Genomic DNA, 17107 nt, shown 5'->3' with positions numbered 1-17107 from the left:
ACATAAGAGGCTGAGTTTATAGGGACTAAAACAAATGTATTTCAGGGATTCTTATGGACTCAAATCTTTGTGAGCCATGCTCTACAGAGTCAGCTTGGAACACAGCTGCTTTGAACAAAATTAAATACACTATCCGGCTGTTTGTTGGTATTAATACTAGTGGAAATGGTGTTCATAACACTAGTAGAGACAGCATCCATACTCTTGCTTGAATCATTCCAGTACAGCCGGCATCAATGACCCCAGGTAAAACAAAGATTCCCAACCAAATTATTGATAATCATTCTAATTACAAAGATTCCCAACCAAATTATTGATAATCATTCTAATTACAAAGATTCCCAACCAAATTATTGATAATCATTCTAATTACAAGGCAGTAAAGCTACCCTCCAATGGTCCTTTTACGTTTCATGGTATTGTGTGAAGTGCGGATGATTGCAGCACAACTGTGATGATGGTGATCACGTCTATCTCGGCGCTGCCTCTGGTTCTTGCTCTGAGGTGAGAGCTGCTGGTTGCTGCGGAGGCATCTGTGTTGGTATGTGCCTCCTGCAAACAATTCCCAGGAAAAGTTTGTAGCTGTTTAGGGTCACAGCTCCTCCGTTGATGAAAATAAATCAAAGTTCTCTCGGAGGCTGCTGACCCTGGATCAAAGGGATGATTGGCAGGTGCTGATGGTGTGTGCAGTGCCGAGATGGCTGCTGCGAGAATCAATTTTGCTAGGGTACCTATGTCCACCGGAACGAGGGTATGCGATTGAAAGATGTGCTGTATTAGCGATGTCGTGACTTGTGATTTAAGGCCGTGCTGGATCACGGCAGCTTTAAGTTTCCCCAACAATCTCCAGTCAATCGGTTCCCAGTATCGACCACCTGCACCATGCATTACTGGGAATACTTCTGGTACAGTTATGAAATCTCCTTCCGAAACTGCATTTGTGATTATGCCTTTCCATTTTCGGCTATGGGCTTCTTCTATCTCAGGGTCTGGCTGAGGATTGCACTGATAATCGTTTTTGTGGCAATTGCGAGAGTTGGACTAGATCCATCCATAAAGGTGTAATTTTTATGTGCAGGGGGTTCCGGAGCCGATGGCAGCTCTGGCTTCTGTTGAATAGCCAATTGTTGCAATGCGTTCACTAACTCTTTCAACTCCCCTTGAAGCGAGGGCATTGCAGCTGCTCCAGCAGTATCATCTCCTGTTGTTGCCACATCTGGGTTACCGGGAGTTAATTCTTTTGGAGGCGCAGAAGGATGACAGGCAGCCCCTCCTTGCTCTGCATCTTTCCTCACTGACACAGTTTCTTGGGGTTTATCAGACGGCTTTTCATCTGTCTCCGTCTGGTGATATAACGCTTTTGGCACCTCTCTTACAAAAATTTTGTTAGATGCAGCCGCAGGGGCGGCGAGCGCTCTGCCGACAGCACCAGATACATTAAATGAGCTAGATTCTAGTGGGGCCCGTTGTGGGATGTTTAACATGTGGGAGAAGAGTGAGGTTGCTGGGAAAGCCTGTGGAGCTGTGCCAAGCGATACGGGAGCCCCGGACGCTCCGAGTACCACTGTAGCCGCTGCAGCTGCTGATCTCTCTCCTTTCATTGTCTGCAGCACCTCCACTATTTCCCTCCACACCGGTCCGAATTTTGCCTCCTTGCCTCCTTTGGCCACTGCATCCCATAATACATGACCTATTGCTTCCCAGGTGGGAATTTCGAATATGACTTGTGCTCCTGGGGTTAATTTATGGCGCCAGACCCAGTTCAAAAATGCTGTAATAACGGAGGCATCATATTTTTTCCCTCTCTTAGAGAGGATATGTTGGAGGAGTTTTAGGACACCTTGGGCGGTTTGGTTCTCTTCTTACAGTTTTTGGAATCTCCCTTATTAGTTCGCCACTAATTAGTTCCCTGCGCAGACCGCCGTGCTGCACACAGATCAAAGCTTGCAATAGTTCAACTTCTCCCTGCTGCTCTGCCTCCCTCCTGAGTCGCACCCGTTGGTCCGAGGGACAGTGAGGGGGTAGATCGGGCTCCTTGTTGGTGTCTCTCGGACCCGGATCAAAGGGATTGTCGGCCCTCCCGTCAGGGGGTGCGGAGGCAAGCGCAGCCAGTTTAGGGAGGTAAGGGGTTAGTACAGTTGTTGACGATCCAGCACTCAGCTCGGAATTATCGCTCTGCTTTTTAGAGCCGACATGCGCCTTTAACATTTCAAAAACTTTCTGCCAGGGAGACTGTTCAGCTTGATGCTGTTTTAAGCAATTGATTACGGTGCGCCACGGTCGGGACAATTTTTTGACTGTCTTATCATCGTCTATAACAGCTGCCCATAAAGTATCCCCGAATGCTCTCCATTCTTCAACACAGAAGACTGTGTTGGGGTCCTGAAAATGCCCCTTAGCTGTTCCATATATGACCAGTTTGGCCACCTCCTTTTTTAAATCTATATCTTGAATCTTTCGCTTTTCTAAAAAGCACATTAATAAATCATATGCTGCCTGCCGTTCCATTATTTTACTTTATTATGCTACTTCATGACCTTACTCTATACTACTCTATTGTTCAACTTCATGACCTGACGTTATACTACGCTACTATTTTACTTCATGACCTGACGTTATACTACTCTACTATTTTACTTCATGACCTGACGTTATACTACTCCACTATTTTACTTCATGACCTGACGTTATACTACTCTATTATTTTACTTCATGACCTGACGTTATACTACTCTATGATTTCACTTCATGACCTGACGTTATACTACTTTATTATTTCACTTCATGACCTGACGTTATACTACTTTATTATTTTACTTCATGACCTGACGTTATACTACTTTATTATTTCACTTCATGACCTGACGTTATACTACTTTATTATTTTACTTCATGACCTGACGTTATACTACTTTATTGTTTTACTTCATGACCTGACGTTATACTACTTTATTGTTTTACTTCATGACCTGACGTTATACTACTTTATTATTTTACTTCATGACCTTACTCTATATTATGGGCTCGAGCCTCTGGCAGCCTTACCGGAACGTCCTTCGAGCCTTTATCTTTAGTGGCGGGCAGCAGTTCCGAGCAGCGAGATCCCCTCTTTAGGGTCGATCCAGATGCGAGGAGTCAACCTTTGACCAGCAAAGTCGTCCTTTTTCATCTACTGGCGGCTGCAGACCAGTCGCTTTCCTCGGCTCCGAGCAAGCATAGCGGTTCCCAGTGAAGATGGCTTTATCGTGTCGGGGCAGTATCACGTCGGGGTCACCATTTGTTGCTATTTTTTTGCCGGAGGGAAGACTCGCACAACCAATATGATTGATAAGCAAGCTTCATTTATTCATCAGAAGGCACGCATTATATTGCTCAGGTTCATTAATAAGCACATTTGGCAAAGTCTAATTGGTTAATTATGTCTCTAACATTAGCATAAACGATTAACCATTGGTTATTGCTTATTGGTTACATTTACATAAGTTCCTTATTTTTTGCCAACTAACTCCTTCTCACTGCTGACCACAACATCCTTTTACGGTATAATGCTCTCGTCAAGGTCGTCTTACTTTTATGGTATAATGCTCTCGTCAAGGTCATTTTGGCCTTCTCAGCACAGCACATCTCGTGCATGTTAACGTGTCCTTTGTCACATAACCACTTCTCCACACTTGAACAGACACGTAGTCCCTCACTTGTAGAACTTACATAACTTGTATTCTCACGGTAAGAATAGCCGTAATGTAAACAGCGCACTCAAGCTTGGTAGGAACTGACAAGCTCTCCCAGGAGAGTATAAAAACTCTGGTTGAGGAATAAAGATTTGCTACTTGCCACCAGAGCAGTAGTCCGTCTAGTCTCTCTAAGACGTCCCTGTGAGCTGGTCTCCGTCACACCATGGTGGTAGGGTGCTTGGTGGTCACAGCCACATCATAGTAGCCAGGTGGCTGGATGCTTGGTCGCCATGGCCAGGCCATGGTGGCATCTCCAGCCCTGAGGATGCCCTCACAGCCCCCCGGGAAGGTGAGGCCACTCACAGATGATGTCCAGGTAGACGGGCTCGCTGGTGCAGTTGTTGACTTGGTTGCGCACGGTGCAGGCGTACCAGCCCGCGTGGCTCCGGTTGGCGGGCGTCAGGCGCAGCTCTGCCCCGGAGCCCCCCATCCCCATGGGGGACGGCAGGGGACCCCCCCGGGGCTCCCGGTGCTGCCAGGAGAAGCTCAGCGGCTTGGTCCCCTCCCGCACAGAGCACGTCAGGGCCACCGTCGCCCCCTCCGCCGCCACTGCCGCCGTCGGCCGCACAAAGGGCTTGGAGACGGGCACTGGGGGCACCAAGCCGTGAGCAGCCCCATCCCCCGGGCCCCCCACGAGCCCCCAGGGCCCCCAACAGGGGGCATCTTTCCAGCCCAGACCGTGTATTGGCTAGTGATGTGCTATGGCAGCAAGCAGGATGGCTAGTGAGAATGTCTATGGGCTAATGAGGGGGTGTCCTGGCTGTGGGCGTGGGGAGTAGCTAGAGCAGCCACAGACAGGCTAATGTGACCGCTTAGGGGCTACTGGGATGCGGGATTGGCCAGGGCAAGGAGATGGTGCTGGCTAGCAGGACGCTACGATGGCTAGTGGGGTGCTTTGCCGGGCAGCAAGGCTCTGCTTTGGCTTATGGGGCCCTTCGCTGGCTAATGGTGAGCTACTTCAGCTAGTGGAATGCTATGTCGGCTAGTGTGCTGCCGTGTTGGCTAGCCCAGTGCTACGTTGGCTTGTGGGGTGCTACGTTGGCTAGTGTGATGCTGTTGGCTAGCACAGCACTACGTTGGCTCGTGGGGTGCCACGTTGGCTAATGGGGTGCTTTCCTGCTTAGTGGAGTGTTGCACTGGCTGCAGGCCGCTGTGTTGGCTAGCAGAGCTCTACACTGGCTAGTGGCGCGCTTCAGTGAGTAGTGGGGCCCTTCAGTGGCTACTGAGCTCTTCATTGGCCAGGAGCACGCTACACTGGCCAGTGGAAGACTCCCATGGGCTAGCAGGCTCTTCAGCGGCCAGCAGCACACACTGCTGGCCTGTGAAAGACTCTAGGGCTCACGGGCAAGCGCAGGGATCCCTGGGAACGCGACGGTGGCCATCGGCCAGTGCTTACCCAAGACGCGCAAGAGGACAGCGGCGTAGCCAACGTGGAGTCGCCCACGCTCCGGGAAGAGCCCCTGGCAGAGGAATCGCCCCTGGGCGGCCGCCCGCAGCTCCCGCAGCTCCAGCGTCCCGTTGCGCAGGGTCACCCTGCCCAGCGTCCCCGCGCCGGGGGCCACTGCCACCTCTCTGCCTGAGCCCACGGCCACTGCCCGCGGCGGCCCTGAGCCCTCCGGCTCCGCCACGAAACTCCAGAAGACGACAGCCGGCGGTGCCGCCGCCACACGCCCGCAGCTCAGCTCCACCGCACGGCCCTGAACCCCCGTCACTGCCCACTCCTCGTAGCCCGCCTCTCCGGCCGCCAGCGGCTGCCCTGCCGGGGGGCAGCGGGGTCAGGGCCCGCTTGCGCCCGGGCAGCCGGGGCTCGGGGGCTCTGCTCACCCCCTGCCAGCACCGGCAGCAGCCACAGCGCCCACGGTCCCCTCCAGTGCGGCGCTGCCCAGCCTCGTGCCATGGCGCCATGTCCAGCAGCGCGGAGCGATGGCGAAGCAGGGCTGCGCCAACCTCTTCTCTGGTTTCCCCTGGGGAATTAAGCCCTGCCCTGATTAACCGTTAATTATTTATCAGCCTGCTCGTGCGGGCTGGAAGGAACCTGGTGCTGCCACCGGCCTCGGTCCCTGCAATCTCAGGGCTGAGGACAGGCGCGCTCGCTCAAGGAGCGGCAGCATTGCCTCCATCCCCCAGGGGTGGGGGTTGATCCCTGTCCCACACTCACCCCCCCAGCCTCTGTTTTATGGCCAAAGGAAGGGAAAATAGGCTCCCACAGCCCCGTGGCGGAGCATGCGGGGTCTGGGAGCTGGGGAAGCCGGGCGGCAAGCGGGGTTTGATATTTCATCTCCCTCTCCACAGCAGCCCCAGCCCATAAAACATTCATGGGGGCAGCCAGGCTGTAACACAACGCAGGGGGAGCGCCCCAACCAGAGGGGTCTGCGGGCCAGATCCCACCCCCAGAGCCTGTGTCCACTGAGGAAGGGGCTCAGCCGGAGCAAACCAAGAGTGTGAGGCTGCCTGCAAAGAGGTTTGGGGATCGAACGCCCACTGTGGGGTAAAGCCGGGCCGGGGGGCTACAGAGCCAGCTGAGGCTTTGCTCCCCGAGCTGCTGCCAGACGGCTCCGGGCACAGTTTCTGCCTGGACAGGTCAGGTTTGTAAAGCAACTGGGAAAGCTGAAGCAAGGGGAGCAGGGGATGTTGGTGGCTAAGGACACAACCGTCAACACTTGGAGCCAATAAAAACACGTCTGCACTGAGCGTAGGGATAAATTCCAAATTCCTGTTGCACAGGAGGAACACCACCACCCTAGCAAGGATTTAATTCCATTCTGTTAGAGACAGGCTTGGTGACAGCGAAGGGACAACCCCTGACCCCTGCCCAGCAGCCCACGAGCTCCCGGCTCTTCCAGTCCCCAAACTGCTCCACTCGGGCTCCGCGACAGCAGCTCCTGCCGCCACCTAGCGAGAGCCCGTCATTCCGTTTTCTAACAACTCCGCTTTTCTCCCCATTCTTTCTTTCTGAGCTTTTTCTCCAGGTTTTTGTGGCAGAAAGGTACCTGTCGCTGCTGCCTGGAGACAAGCAGCGGAGTTCTGGAGCCAGCTCCTGCTGCTTCCCCGTTTCCTGACCACTCTGAGCGCATCCAGAGGTGCCGCTGAGGAGCATCACCCCAAGCCGAGCGCCATGGGGATTCCTCCCACCCTGCAGAGCCAGGGCTCTGAAAACCTCGGCCACAGAACCAGAACAAAACCAGGGACAAGAACCGCTGGGGCTGAGGGCTCCCCTGCCTCCTCCCAGCATCCCAACAAAACCAAACTATGTGGGGAAACTCTTAAGAGAACTGGAACATCTTCCCCTGTAACTTTTCCTTCTGTTCCTGAACCAAAACTGGGACGGGGGGGCAGCACACCCCTGGTCCTCACTCAGTTTTCCAGCCTCTCGAGCTCATCCATGTCATCTGGGTCCAGCTCCTTGATCTTGGTCTCTGTAGGAAGGAAACAAAAATTGCCAGTGTTGGGCACGAGCTGGTAAAACCAAAGCCCGGCCGCCGGTGAGCTGGCATTTGTGCCGCTTGCGTGCACAGGCATGGGTGGGAACGCTCCTGTGTGGGTGGGATTTCCAGTCCACGGCCCTCAAGCAACAGCCAAGGAAACTGGGAGAAGGCACAGTGCCAAGTGAGGGAGTGCAGTGGCCTGGACTCTGAAAGCAAGAAGTGCCCCAAACCAGAAGCAGCGTGTCCGAGAGAGGAGCCCTAAGCCAGAAGCACCTTGTCCGAAAGTGAGAGGTCCCAAGCCAGAAGCAGCATGTCCCAATCGGTTTCCAAAGCCGCTCCCACCCTCTCCTCCCACCTCCAAACCGATGCAGGACAGGGGAGGTTCGTTAATCTCATCAGGCACCCCCAGCCCTCAAATCCCAACGTCACAGCGTTAAAAAGCAAAAGTCTGGGCATTCTTCCGCTGGATTTTCATCCCGCGGGAATCCCGCAGTGGGCTGCTTTGGCCAAGGCTGACTTCACTCCCACAACCGGGCTGAGCTCAGCCAGGTACCAGCTGCCCTGGGACAGGGAAAAGGCAGATAAAATGCCTGAAGGAGGGAAGTGAAAAGCGGTGCTGAGGCAAACCAGGTACCTGTGAAGGCCCTGGCAAGTCACACACAAAATCTCAGGCTACTGAACAAACGGCCCAGTGGCCAGCTGGACACACAGTGCTGGGTGGGGAGAACGGGCTGAGGGGCTGGATCAAAGCGTCACAGTGACTGCGGTCACATCAGGCTGGCGACCAGTCCCTAGTGGCATTCCGCGGGGTTCATCCCAGGGCCAGCGCTCCTCAGCATTCTCAGAAATTACCTGGATGCGGGACTGGAAGGTTTAATAACTCAGTTTGGGGATGTCATGGAAGTGGGTGAGCTGCTGACACCCCAGAGAGCAGAGAGGCCCCACAGAGGGATCGGACAAACGGGAGAGATGGGCAATCACGACCGCAGGGAGTTTAACTGGGGCGAGGGCCTTGTTCTGTCCCTGGGACACGGATGGACGGACAGCCCGGGGAGCGCGAGGCTGGAGAGCAGCCCTGCAGAAAGGGATCAGGGGGTTCTGGTCCATGGCAAGTCGGCCACGAGGTAGCAGTGACCTGGCAGCCAACCACGTCCTGGGTGCATCCAGCACGGCATCGCTCGCCAAGCGAGGGAGGGGATTGTCCCGCTCTGCTCCGCACTGGGGCCCCACCTTGAGCACCGGGGACAGTTTGGGAGCCACAGGATAAAAAGGATCTAAAGCTGCTGGAGTGTCCAGAGGAGGGCACAGAGTTTAAGAGTTTAGAGGGGAAGTGTATGAGAAGTGGCTGAAGTCCCTTGGTCTGATCAGCCTGGAAAAGATGAGACTGAAGAGAAACCTCATCGCGCTATGCAGCTTCCTCAATGGGGAGGAGGAGGAGCAGGCACTGAGCTCTTCCCTCTGGACATGAGGGCATGGCATGAAGATGCCAGGGCAGGGTTAGGTTGGACATTGGGAAAAGGTTCTTCCCCCAGAGGGTGGTGGAGCGCAGGAACATCTCCCAGGGAAGCAGTCCCAAGGCTGACAATATTCCAGAAGTGTTTGGCCAACGCCCCCAGCCCCACAGTGTGAATTGTGGGGTTGTCCTGTGCAGGGACAGGAGTTGGACTTGATGAGACTTGGGGGTCCCCTCCCACTAAGGACATTCTGTGATTCTGTTTCTCTGAAAACGTCTGCTATGGATAAAAACCCCCTCAAAGGGCAAGGGGGACAGAAGGGAGGCTCCACCTGGTGCCTGTGCCGAGTAAGACACGCCCAGGGAGAAGAGCAGCCCAATAAGGTCCCTTTGCAGATGGGAAATGAGCTGAAGGGAGATCACCAGTCCCAGAACCTATCCCAGCGAGGCAGATACATGTGAATGCTTACGGAAATACTCCTCTATCTTGTGCACAAGCCCCACGTTACAGCTTTCCACCATGCTGAAGGCGATGCCCTTCTTCCCAAAGCGTCCAGTTCGCCCGATGCGGTGGAGATAGGTCTCAAAATCTGGCTCGTTTCTTCTCCGAGAGGTGGGGAGGCTGAAGTTCACCACGATGGTGACTTGCTGCACATCGATCCCTGAGAAACAGTGAGATCAGGGCTGCGGGAAAGGCTCCCTGGGCCCAACATATCCCGTAGGATCCCTGCCTTAAGCCATGCTGCCACCAGAAGCAGCAGATGCCAGGAGGTGTGTTTCACCCCCTTCGGAATTGCAAGGGGCACTGGGTTTTCCAGAGGTACCTCTGGCGCAGACATTGGTGACAATGAGGACCTTCTCCTTTCCTTCGCGGAAGCGCTGGATGATGTTGGCCCGCTGCGGCACCGTCAGCTCCGCTGTCAGCATCGCCACTTGGTGCCCGTCCTGGCTCATCTCCGCCGCCAGCCAGCTCGCACTCCTCCGAGTCTGAGGTGTGGCGAGAGGCAGGCTGAGGTTCCGCAGCAGCCCTCCCACCGCTCTGCTCCCTCCCAGCCAACCCTTCACTGCTATTTCCCCCTGTTTTGAGTCTCCTGCTCCTTTCGAGGGACCTCCTGGTGCTTTTTAACACCGCAAAACAAGATCAAAACAATGAAAACAAGCAGGAAGCTTCTGTCACAAAGGGCAAGGAAAAACAGGGTGTTCTGGTGACCGTGGAAGCCCGGCAAAGGCAGTCCCAGCTGGTAGGAGAGATGCTTTTAAAAGCTGCCTTTGCCATATCACTGTCCTTTCAGTGCTGGCAACGCGTTCCCCATCCCTCCCTGGGCTCTGCTCCATGATTTTGAGGATCTGGGGAAAAGCCCTCCACGTGCATACTGGAAAAGGAACCATTCCTGTTGTCACTGACTGCAAACCCAGTGCTGTCCCCAGGCAGGCGGAGCTGCGTTACCTGGCAGAAGACAACAGCCTGGCCGATGGTGACGCAGCCGTAGATGTTGCAGAGGGCTCTGTACTTCTCCTCCTGGCTCTCGCATATAAAGAAGTACTGCCTGATGTTGCTCAGGGTAAGCTCATCCTCACGCAGCTTTATCACGATGGCATTGGATACAATCCGCATGGCGAACGCTCGCACGGCTTCCTTGAAGGTGGCGGAAAACAGCAACATCTGGCAGTCCTTGGGGAGAGCCCTGGAGCAGGGAAAAAGGACTGGTCAGCCCAGAGGAGCCACAGCTGCCCAGATCTGCTCGCTCAGAGAGATAAAAGCTCATTTCAGTTGATTTTGTGTTGCCTTCAAGAGAAACCAATCCAAGGGCTGTAACTGGGCAGAGTAAAGGTAAGCGAAATAAAAGTCTTCCTGTGTGTTTCACAGATACGGTTTTACAGAAAGCCGGGTCCCTGGGCTCACCTTTCCCTGGATGCATCTTCAGCATCACAGGGACTCTCTTTTGCTGCGCATTCAGGTCCTTTGGAGACCAATTCACTCAAAGCTAAGCAAAGAGGGGGAAAGGCCAGGGAAGCAGGATGCCAGCCATCAGGACGATGGGGAAGGGGCTGGAGAACAAGGGTTACGAGGAGCAGCTGAGGGGCTTCGGGTTGTTTAGCCTGGAGAAAAGAAGGCTGAGGGGAGACCTTATAAATCACAGCTCCCTGAAAGGAGGTTGTGGTGAGGTGGGTACTGGGCTCTTCTCCCAGGGGACAGGTGACTGGAAGAAAGGAAATGGCCTAAAATTGCGCCAGAGCAGATTTAGCCTGGGTATTGGGAAAAATGTTTCCGTCAAAAGGGGGTTCTGGGGCGCTGGCAGAGGCTGCCCATGGAGGTGGCCGAGTCCCCATCCCTGGAGGGGTTTAAAAGCCGGGCACATGAGGTGCTCAAGGATCTGGTTTAGTAATGGACAGGGATGGTTGGACACAGTGATTTCAAAGGTCTTTTCCAATCAAGCGATTCTATGATCACTCACTTCTGAATGCGAATGCTCTGGCAGGAGAGGCCCTGCATGTTGATCATGATGTCAGCTTCATCCAGCACGAACACCTTGATCTTCTTCACGTCTACGAGGCCACGTTTGAAACACCAGTCCAGCATTGTCCCTGGCGTCCCGATGACGATTTGCTCCTCCAGCGCCACGCCCTGAGGAACTGCCAGAGCAGGAAATGGCAGCCCACCACCTCCAACCAACACCAGCGCATTTTTCACTTGTTCATCTCAGATTCTGGCCTTTGAGGGGGGCCATCGCAAAGTGGAGCTGGAGGTTTTAACCACAATCAGGGCTGACGCTTCCCTACAGCCTTGGGGAGGTAGAAACCAGCCCCACGTGTGCAGGGGGGACTCTGGAAGCAGCCAGCAATCGCAAAATAGACTCCTTAGCAGGAGCGGGGAATACAGACAGAGTTTTATTGGCTGCACGGAGGTCTGTGCAGCTTCTGGTAGCTCAAGGTTCCGAGAAGATCCCTGTACTCACAGGACACTTCCATGATCGTGCTCGGCAGGACCGGACTCACCTCTGTTTCCTTGGACAGCATAGGCAACCTTGATGTCGGCGCAGAACTTCCCGATGGTCTCAACCACATTCCCAGTCTGCAGGGCCAGCTCGTAGGTGGGAGCCAAGCAGAGGCACTTTGAGGGAGAGAACTGTCAGGCAAGGAACGCCTCGTCGGAAAGCCGAGGGTGCTCCCAGGACGGGGAACACCAGGCAGACGACAAGGGATTTTGACAGGGCAGGAAGAGCATGAGAAGATCCCAGGCTGCTCAAGTCACTCCAGAGCACAGGGGAAGCTGAGGAGCTGGGAACACAGCACAGCTAAAGGGGTGTGGGCAGAAAGAAGTCACCGTAGCTGCTTTTGAGGGAATATGTCTCTGGAAGCTCGGTGACACTGGTTTCCGCATCCAGATTTAAAGCAAGTGTTTAAATCACCCCCTGTACTTGAGATGAGAGACTTTAAATCGCAGCTGGCAGAGTTGATTCTGTGGGCAGAGGTGACCAGGGCTCGTGGGGCTGCTGGAGCCACCAGAAAGCCAGCACCTCTGCGCCTGATTTTCAGCGTTTAAATTCCAGGCTCTCTAAAGCCTGGCTTAATCCACTGCCAGCAAGTGTGAGCACCTGCCTCGGGTGGGCACCACCTCCCTTCTGCCCTTCCTGCTGCTGCGAATGCCCTGGGGCTTCACTATCCCCTCCAGCAGACGGGATCATAGAGGGACAGGGACACAAACCAGAGCTCTGCCCTTAACAGCACCTCACGGGCTCCAGCAAAGCCCTCCTGCCTCAGCTCTCCCTCTCCTGTGTTACCTGCGGGTATTTCTCGGCGGCACTAACTCTGCTCAACATGGCCAAGACAAAAGCTGCTGTTTTCCCTGTCCCTGACTGGCTCTGGGCAATCAGATTTTGGGGCCTGCAAGGCAAAGACTGCTTAGTGGTGCACAAGGGGCGGGTGTCACGAGGCTGGGGATGCCTCGAGGAACCCAGGGCCCACCAACGCAGCGTGGCTACTCACGGATACGCCAGCATGATGGGCAGAGCCTGCTCCTGGATCTTGGATGGCCGGTTGAAGCCGGCCATGTAAATCCCCTGCAAAAGCTCCTCCTTCCTGTAAGACAGAGGATAGGACGGCGTGTCAGGAGTGGAGGCGGCTGCTCGCCTGCTGTACGCGCCTGACCCGCCATGACTTACAGGGGCAGCTGCTCAAAGGATTTGATGGAACAGAGCGGGGAGCTGGGGTCCTGCTGCAGGATCTCCACTTTCTGACTCGACTCCACCAGGGACATACGGATCAGCTTGTTCAGCAGGGAGGATTCTGCCGGGTGCTCTGGAAAGGAAGGAACCAGTGAGGAAGAAGAGCACCCATTTCCCCTTCCTCTTCCTTCTTCCCTTCTCTCCCTCTCCAATTCTCACACACAATCATAGAATCACTTGGTTGGAAAAGACCTTTGGGATCATCAATCCCAACCCTCCCAGTCCTCTACTGAACCATCCCTGTGCACCTCATCTGTCTGGCTTTTAAATCCACCAGAGATGGTGACCCTACCACCTCCCTGAGCAGCATCTGCCAGGTCCTGAGAACCCTTTCAGTGATGAATTTTTTCCTGATGCCCAGCCTAAACCTGCCCTGGTGCAACTTGAGGCCATTTCCTCTCATCCCACCACCTGTCACTGGGGAGACGAGCCCAGGATCCACCTCACTACAACCTCCTATCCAGGAGCTGCAGAGAACAATGAAATCTCTCCTCAGTCTCCGCTTCTCCAGATTCAACAGCTCCAGGTCCCTCAGCTCCTCCTGTTCTCCAGACCCTTCCCCAGACACACTCCAGCCCCTCAATGTCCTTCTTGGGTCCAAAACGGAACCCAGGATTTGAGGTGCAGACTCACCAGCACCGAGTCCAGGGGGACGATCCCTGCCCTGCTCCTGCTGGCCACCCCATGGCCGATCCAAGCCAGGATGCTGGTGGCCTTCTTGGCCACCTGGGCCACTGCTGGCTCATGTTCAGCCGCCGTCAGCCAACACTCCCAGGTCCTTTTCCATGGGGCAGCGTTCCAGCCACTCATCCCCAAGCCTGGAGCTGCACAGGGTTGTTGTATCCCAAGTGCAGGACCCAGCGCTTGGCCTTGTTGAACCTCATCCCATTGGTCTCAGCCCATGGATCCAGCCTAGCCAGGTCCCTCTGCAGAGCCTCCCTGCCCTCAAGCAGACTGACCCTTCCTCCCAAGCTGGTGTCACAGAATGGTTTGAGTTGGAAGGGACTTAAAGATCACGTCATTCCAGCCCCCTTGTCATGGGCAGCGACACCTCCCTCTGCATCAGGGGGCTCCAAGCCCCATCCAACCTGGCCTTGAACACTTCAAGGAATGGGGCAGCCATAACTTAGACGGACAACCTGGGCCAGGGCCTCCCCACCCTCAGCATGAAGAATTTCCTCTTAATGTCTAATCTAAATCTTCCCCCTTCCAATTTAAAGCCACTGTCCCTTGTCCTACCCCTGCCCTCCCTGATCAAGAGCCCCTCCCCACCTTTCCTGGAGCCCCTTTCAGCACTGGAAGCTGTTCTAAGGTCTCACTGGAGCCTTCTCCAGGCTTAACAACCTCAGGTCTCATGTGGATCTTCTCCTCCCCCAGCACCCCAAGTCCTTGTCCTCAGGGCTGCTCCAACCACATCATCCCCCAGCCTCTGCTGAAACTGAAGGTGCCAGCACAGCTCTACTGAAACTGAAGTGCCAGACAGCACAGTCGCGGCCACACCCGCTGCCAGAGGCCGCGCTGAGCCCGGCCCGCACTGCCCCCCTCACCTCTCCTCTGCTCCTCCTCCTCCTCCTCCGGCTCCTCCCGCCATCCCCGCCGGTGCTGGGGGCGCTGCGGGGACAGAGCGGAGCGTTACGAGGCGGGGGCGGCTCGGGGCGGGGACGGGATCAAGGGATCACGGGCCGCCGCGCACCTCCCACCACCCGCCTCGCTCCGCCGCCATCGCCCCGCGACCCCGAGCGGCCCGGTCGGGGCGGTCACTTCCGGTCGGGAGGTCACTTCCGGTCACAGAATCACAGAATCACAGAATAACCCGGTTGGAAGAGACCCACCGGATCACCGAGTCCAACCGTTCCTACCAAACACTGAACCATGTCCCTCAGCACCTCGTCCACCCGTCCCTTAAACACCTCCAGGGAAGGTGACTCAACCACCTCCCTGGGCAGCCTCTGACAGTGCCCAATGACCCTTTCTGTAAAGAATTTTTTCCTAACGTCTAGCCTAAACCTCCCCTGGCGGAGCTTGAGGCCATTCCCTCTTGTCCTGTCCCCTGTCACTTGGGAGAAGAGGCCAGTACCCTCCTCTCTACAACGTCCTTTCAGGTAGTTGTAGAGAGCAATGAGGTCACCCCTCAGCCTCCTCTTCTCCAGGCTAAACAACCCCAGCTCTCTCAGCCGCTTCTCATAAGGCCTGTTCTCCAGCCCCCTCACCAGCTTTGTTGCTCTTCTCTCCGGAGGGGCCCCAGCGGGCAGGGATCCAGCCCCGTCCCCAGAGGGGCCTTTCCCACCCTGTAAGAAATTCCTAAAACCTGGGAAGGAGTCCCGAAACTTTGCAGAACCCCCAAATCAGCAGGGATCCCCCTACCCTGTAAAGGACCCCCAAATCCCAGGAGGGAGCCTCCCCTCCAGCCTGGGAGCTGCCCCCCAAATCCCAGGAGGGGCCCACCAAGTGCTGGGAGGAATCCATCTCTCATCCCAGGAGGCGGCTCCAAAGCCAAGAGGGAGTCCCCAAACCGGGAGGGATCTCTCCAAACCCTAGAAGGGAGCCCCAAACACCAGGAGGGATCTCCCCAAACAATGAGGAGGCAGCCCCAAACCCCCAGGAGGACCCCCTGAATCCCAGGGGGGGACCCGAAAACCAGGGAAGGAGCCCCAAACTCCAGGAAGGACTCTGTGAATCCTGGAAGGGAGCCCCAAATACCAGGAAGGACCCCGTGAATCCTGGAAGGGAGCCCCAAATACCAGGAAGGACCCCGTGAATCCTGGAAGGGAGCCCCAAATACCAGGAGGGAACCCTAACCCTGTGAGGGATGTCCCCAAACCATGATAGTATCCCCTAATACAGAAGGAAGCCCCTAAAACTGGGTAGGACTGCCAAACCAAACCAGGAGGGATTTCCCCCTCCGTAAGGGACACCCAAACTCCGGGAAGGACCCAGGAGAGAGCCTCAAACATCAGGAGCAACACCCCAAACTGGGAGGAGCCCCAAGCACCGTGAGGGTCTGCAAAACATGGGAGGGATCTCCCCAAACCATGACAGAACCCCCTAACGCAGGATTGAGCCTCCAAAACTGGGCAGGACCCTCGATTCAGGAGGGATCCTCCAAATCCCAGGACAGACCCTCTGGATCCTGAGAGGGAGCCCTAGATGCCAGGAGGGAGCCTGAAGCTGTGGGAAGGACCCCAAAACCTGTGAGGGAGCCCCAAATACTGGGAAGCATCACCCCAAACCATGACAGAACCCTGCATCCCAGGAGGGGCCCCAAACATGAGGAGGGATCTCCCCAAATTGTGATGGGACCCCCTAAACCTGGATGAGGCCTCCAAAACTGGGCAGAGCATGCAAACAGGGAGGGATTCCCCCCACCCCACCCTATAAGGGATCCCCAGATGCCGGGAGGGAGCTCTCGACACCCAGGAGGAATCCACATCTCATCCCAGGAGAGACCCCCCACCCTGTGAGGAACCCCCAACTCCTGGAGGTCCACAGAGATGATCCAAGGCCTGGAGCACCTCTGCTATGAGGCAGGCTGACAGAGTGGGGGTTGTTCAGCCTGGAGAAGGCTCCTAGGACATCTTAGAGTAGCTTCCAGTACTGAAAGGGACTCAAGGAAAGCTGGGGAGGGGCTTTTAATCAGGGAGTGCCGGGATAGGACAAGGGGGAACAGTTTTAAATTGGAAGGGGGAAGATTTAGATTAGACATTAGGAAGAAATTCTTCACTCTGAGGGTGGGGAGGCCCTGGCCCAGGTTGCCCAGAGCAGGGGTGGCTGCCCCATCCCTGGAGGGGTTCAAGGCCAGGTCGGATGTTCTTTAAGGTCCCTTCAAACTCAAGCCATTCCATGATTCTATAAAATAGCCCACAGACCATAAGTCTTTTCACACACTTTATTAAAGGAATTCCTGAGGCATCACAGATGTAACAACCTTGGTGTCTCATGCAGGGTCTGTTCCCTGCCCCAAATCCCCAGGCTCCCTGCAGTCTTGTTCCTGCGATATCCAAAGGGTCCTGCAGGCCGTGGGGTTCTTGGTGCCAGCTTCTCAGAGCTTCCAGTCAGAGCTCGGGAAGCAGCATCACAGGATGCAACGGGGGAACTGGGTTCTCCACCCAGCCCACTTTTCTGAAGTGCTGGAAAAAGTTTGAATAGTAGGACTTAGCCCACTTGAAATGCAAAAAACGGGATTTTTAGAAATTATCGAGGACTTTGAGGCGGATAAAAGCAGCTGGTGCTCAGTTCCCGGCTCACAGGCAAGGAGCAGGGCTCAAGGTG

General features: G+C 55.3%; 1 protein-coding gene across 3 annotated transcripts; it reads right to left on the bottom strand.

Annotated features, from left to right (window-relative positions):
• Positions 1-6433: 6433 nt before the first annotated feature.
• LOC138734241 (ATP-dependent RNA helicase DDX25-like) lies at positions 6434-14573 on the bottom strand. 3 transcript variants are annotated; one of them, XM_069881814.1, is made up of 11 exons: positions 14532-14573; positions 14386-14449; positions 12776-12911; positions 12600-12692; positions 12395-12497; positions 11610-11739; positions 11069-11246; positions 10060-10297; positions 9437-9599; positions 9083-9274; positions 6434-7150 (listed from the first exon to the last, which is right to left on the bottom strand). In XM_069881814.1, exons 1-11 carry the CDS (start codon positions 14559-14561, stop codon positions 7089-7091), a joined length of 1389 nt encoding a protein of 462 aa, XP_069737915.1. In that variant the 5' UTR covers positions 14562-14573; the 3' UTR covers positions 6434-7088. The 3 variants fall into 3 exon arrangements, with proteins under 3 accessions (XP_069737915.1, XP_069737917.1, XP_069737918.1); XM_069881816.1 differs by having other exon boundaries at positions 11610-11724; XM_069881817.1 differs by lacking the exons at positions 14386-14449; positions 14532-14573 and adding an exon at positions 13472-13993.
• Positions 14574-17107: the final 2534 nt, after the last annotated feature.

Source organism: Phaenicophaeus curvirostris, unplaced genomic scaffold (genome assembly GCF_032191515.1).
Source record: "Phaenicophaeus curvirostris isolate KB17595 unplaced genomic scaffold, BPBGC_Pcur_1.0 scaffold_69, whole genome shotgun sequence".
Classification (NCBI taxonomy): domain Eukaryota; kingdom Metazoa; phylum Chordata; class Aves; order Cuculiformes; family Cuculidae; genus Phaenicophaeus; species Phaenicophaeus curvirostris.
Note: the sequence above shows the minus strand (reverse complement) of the source record. Positions and strands in the feature narration are given on the sequence as shown.

Excerpts from the sequence above, each read along its gene's own strand:
- LOC138734241 (XM_069881814.1), bottom strand. The coding sequence starts at position 14,561 with ATGGCGGCGGAGCGAGGCGGGTGGTGGGAG. Across the intron at positions 10,298-11,068 it reads CAGAGCATTCGCATTCAGAA|GGCTCTCCCCAAGGACTGCC; the intron begins GTGAGTGATCAT and ends TCCCTGCTCCAG. Across the intron at positions 7,151-9,082 it reads CAAGATAGAGGAGTATTTCC|AGACCAAGATCAAGGAGCTG; the intron begins GTAAGCATTCAC and ends TCCTTCCTACAG.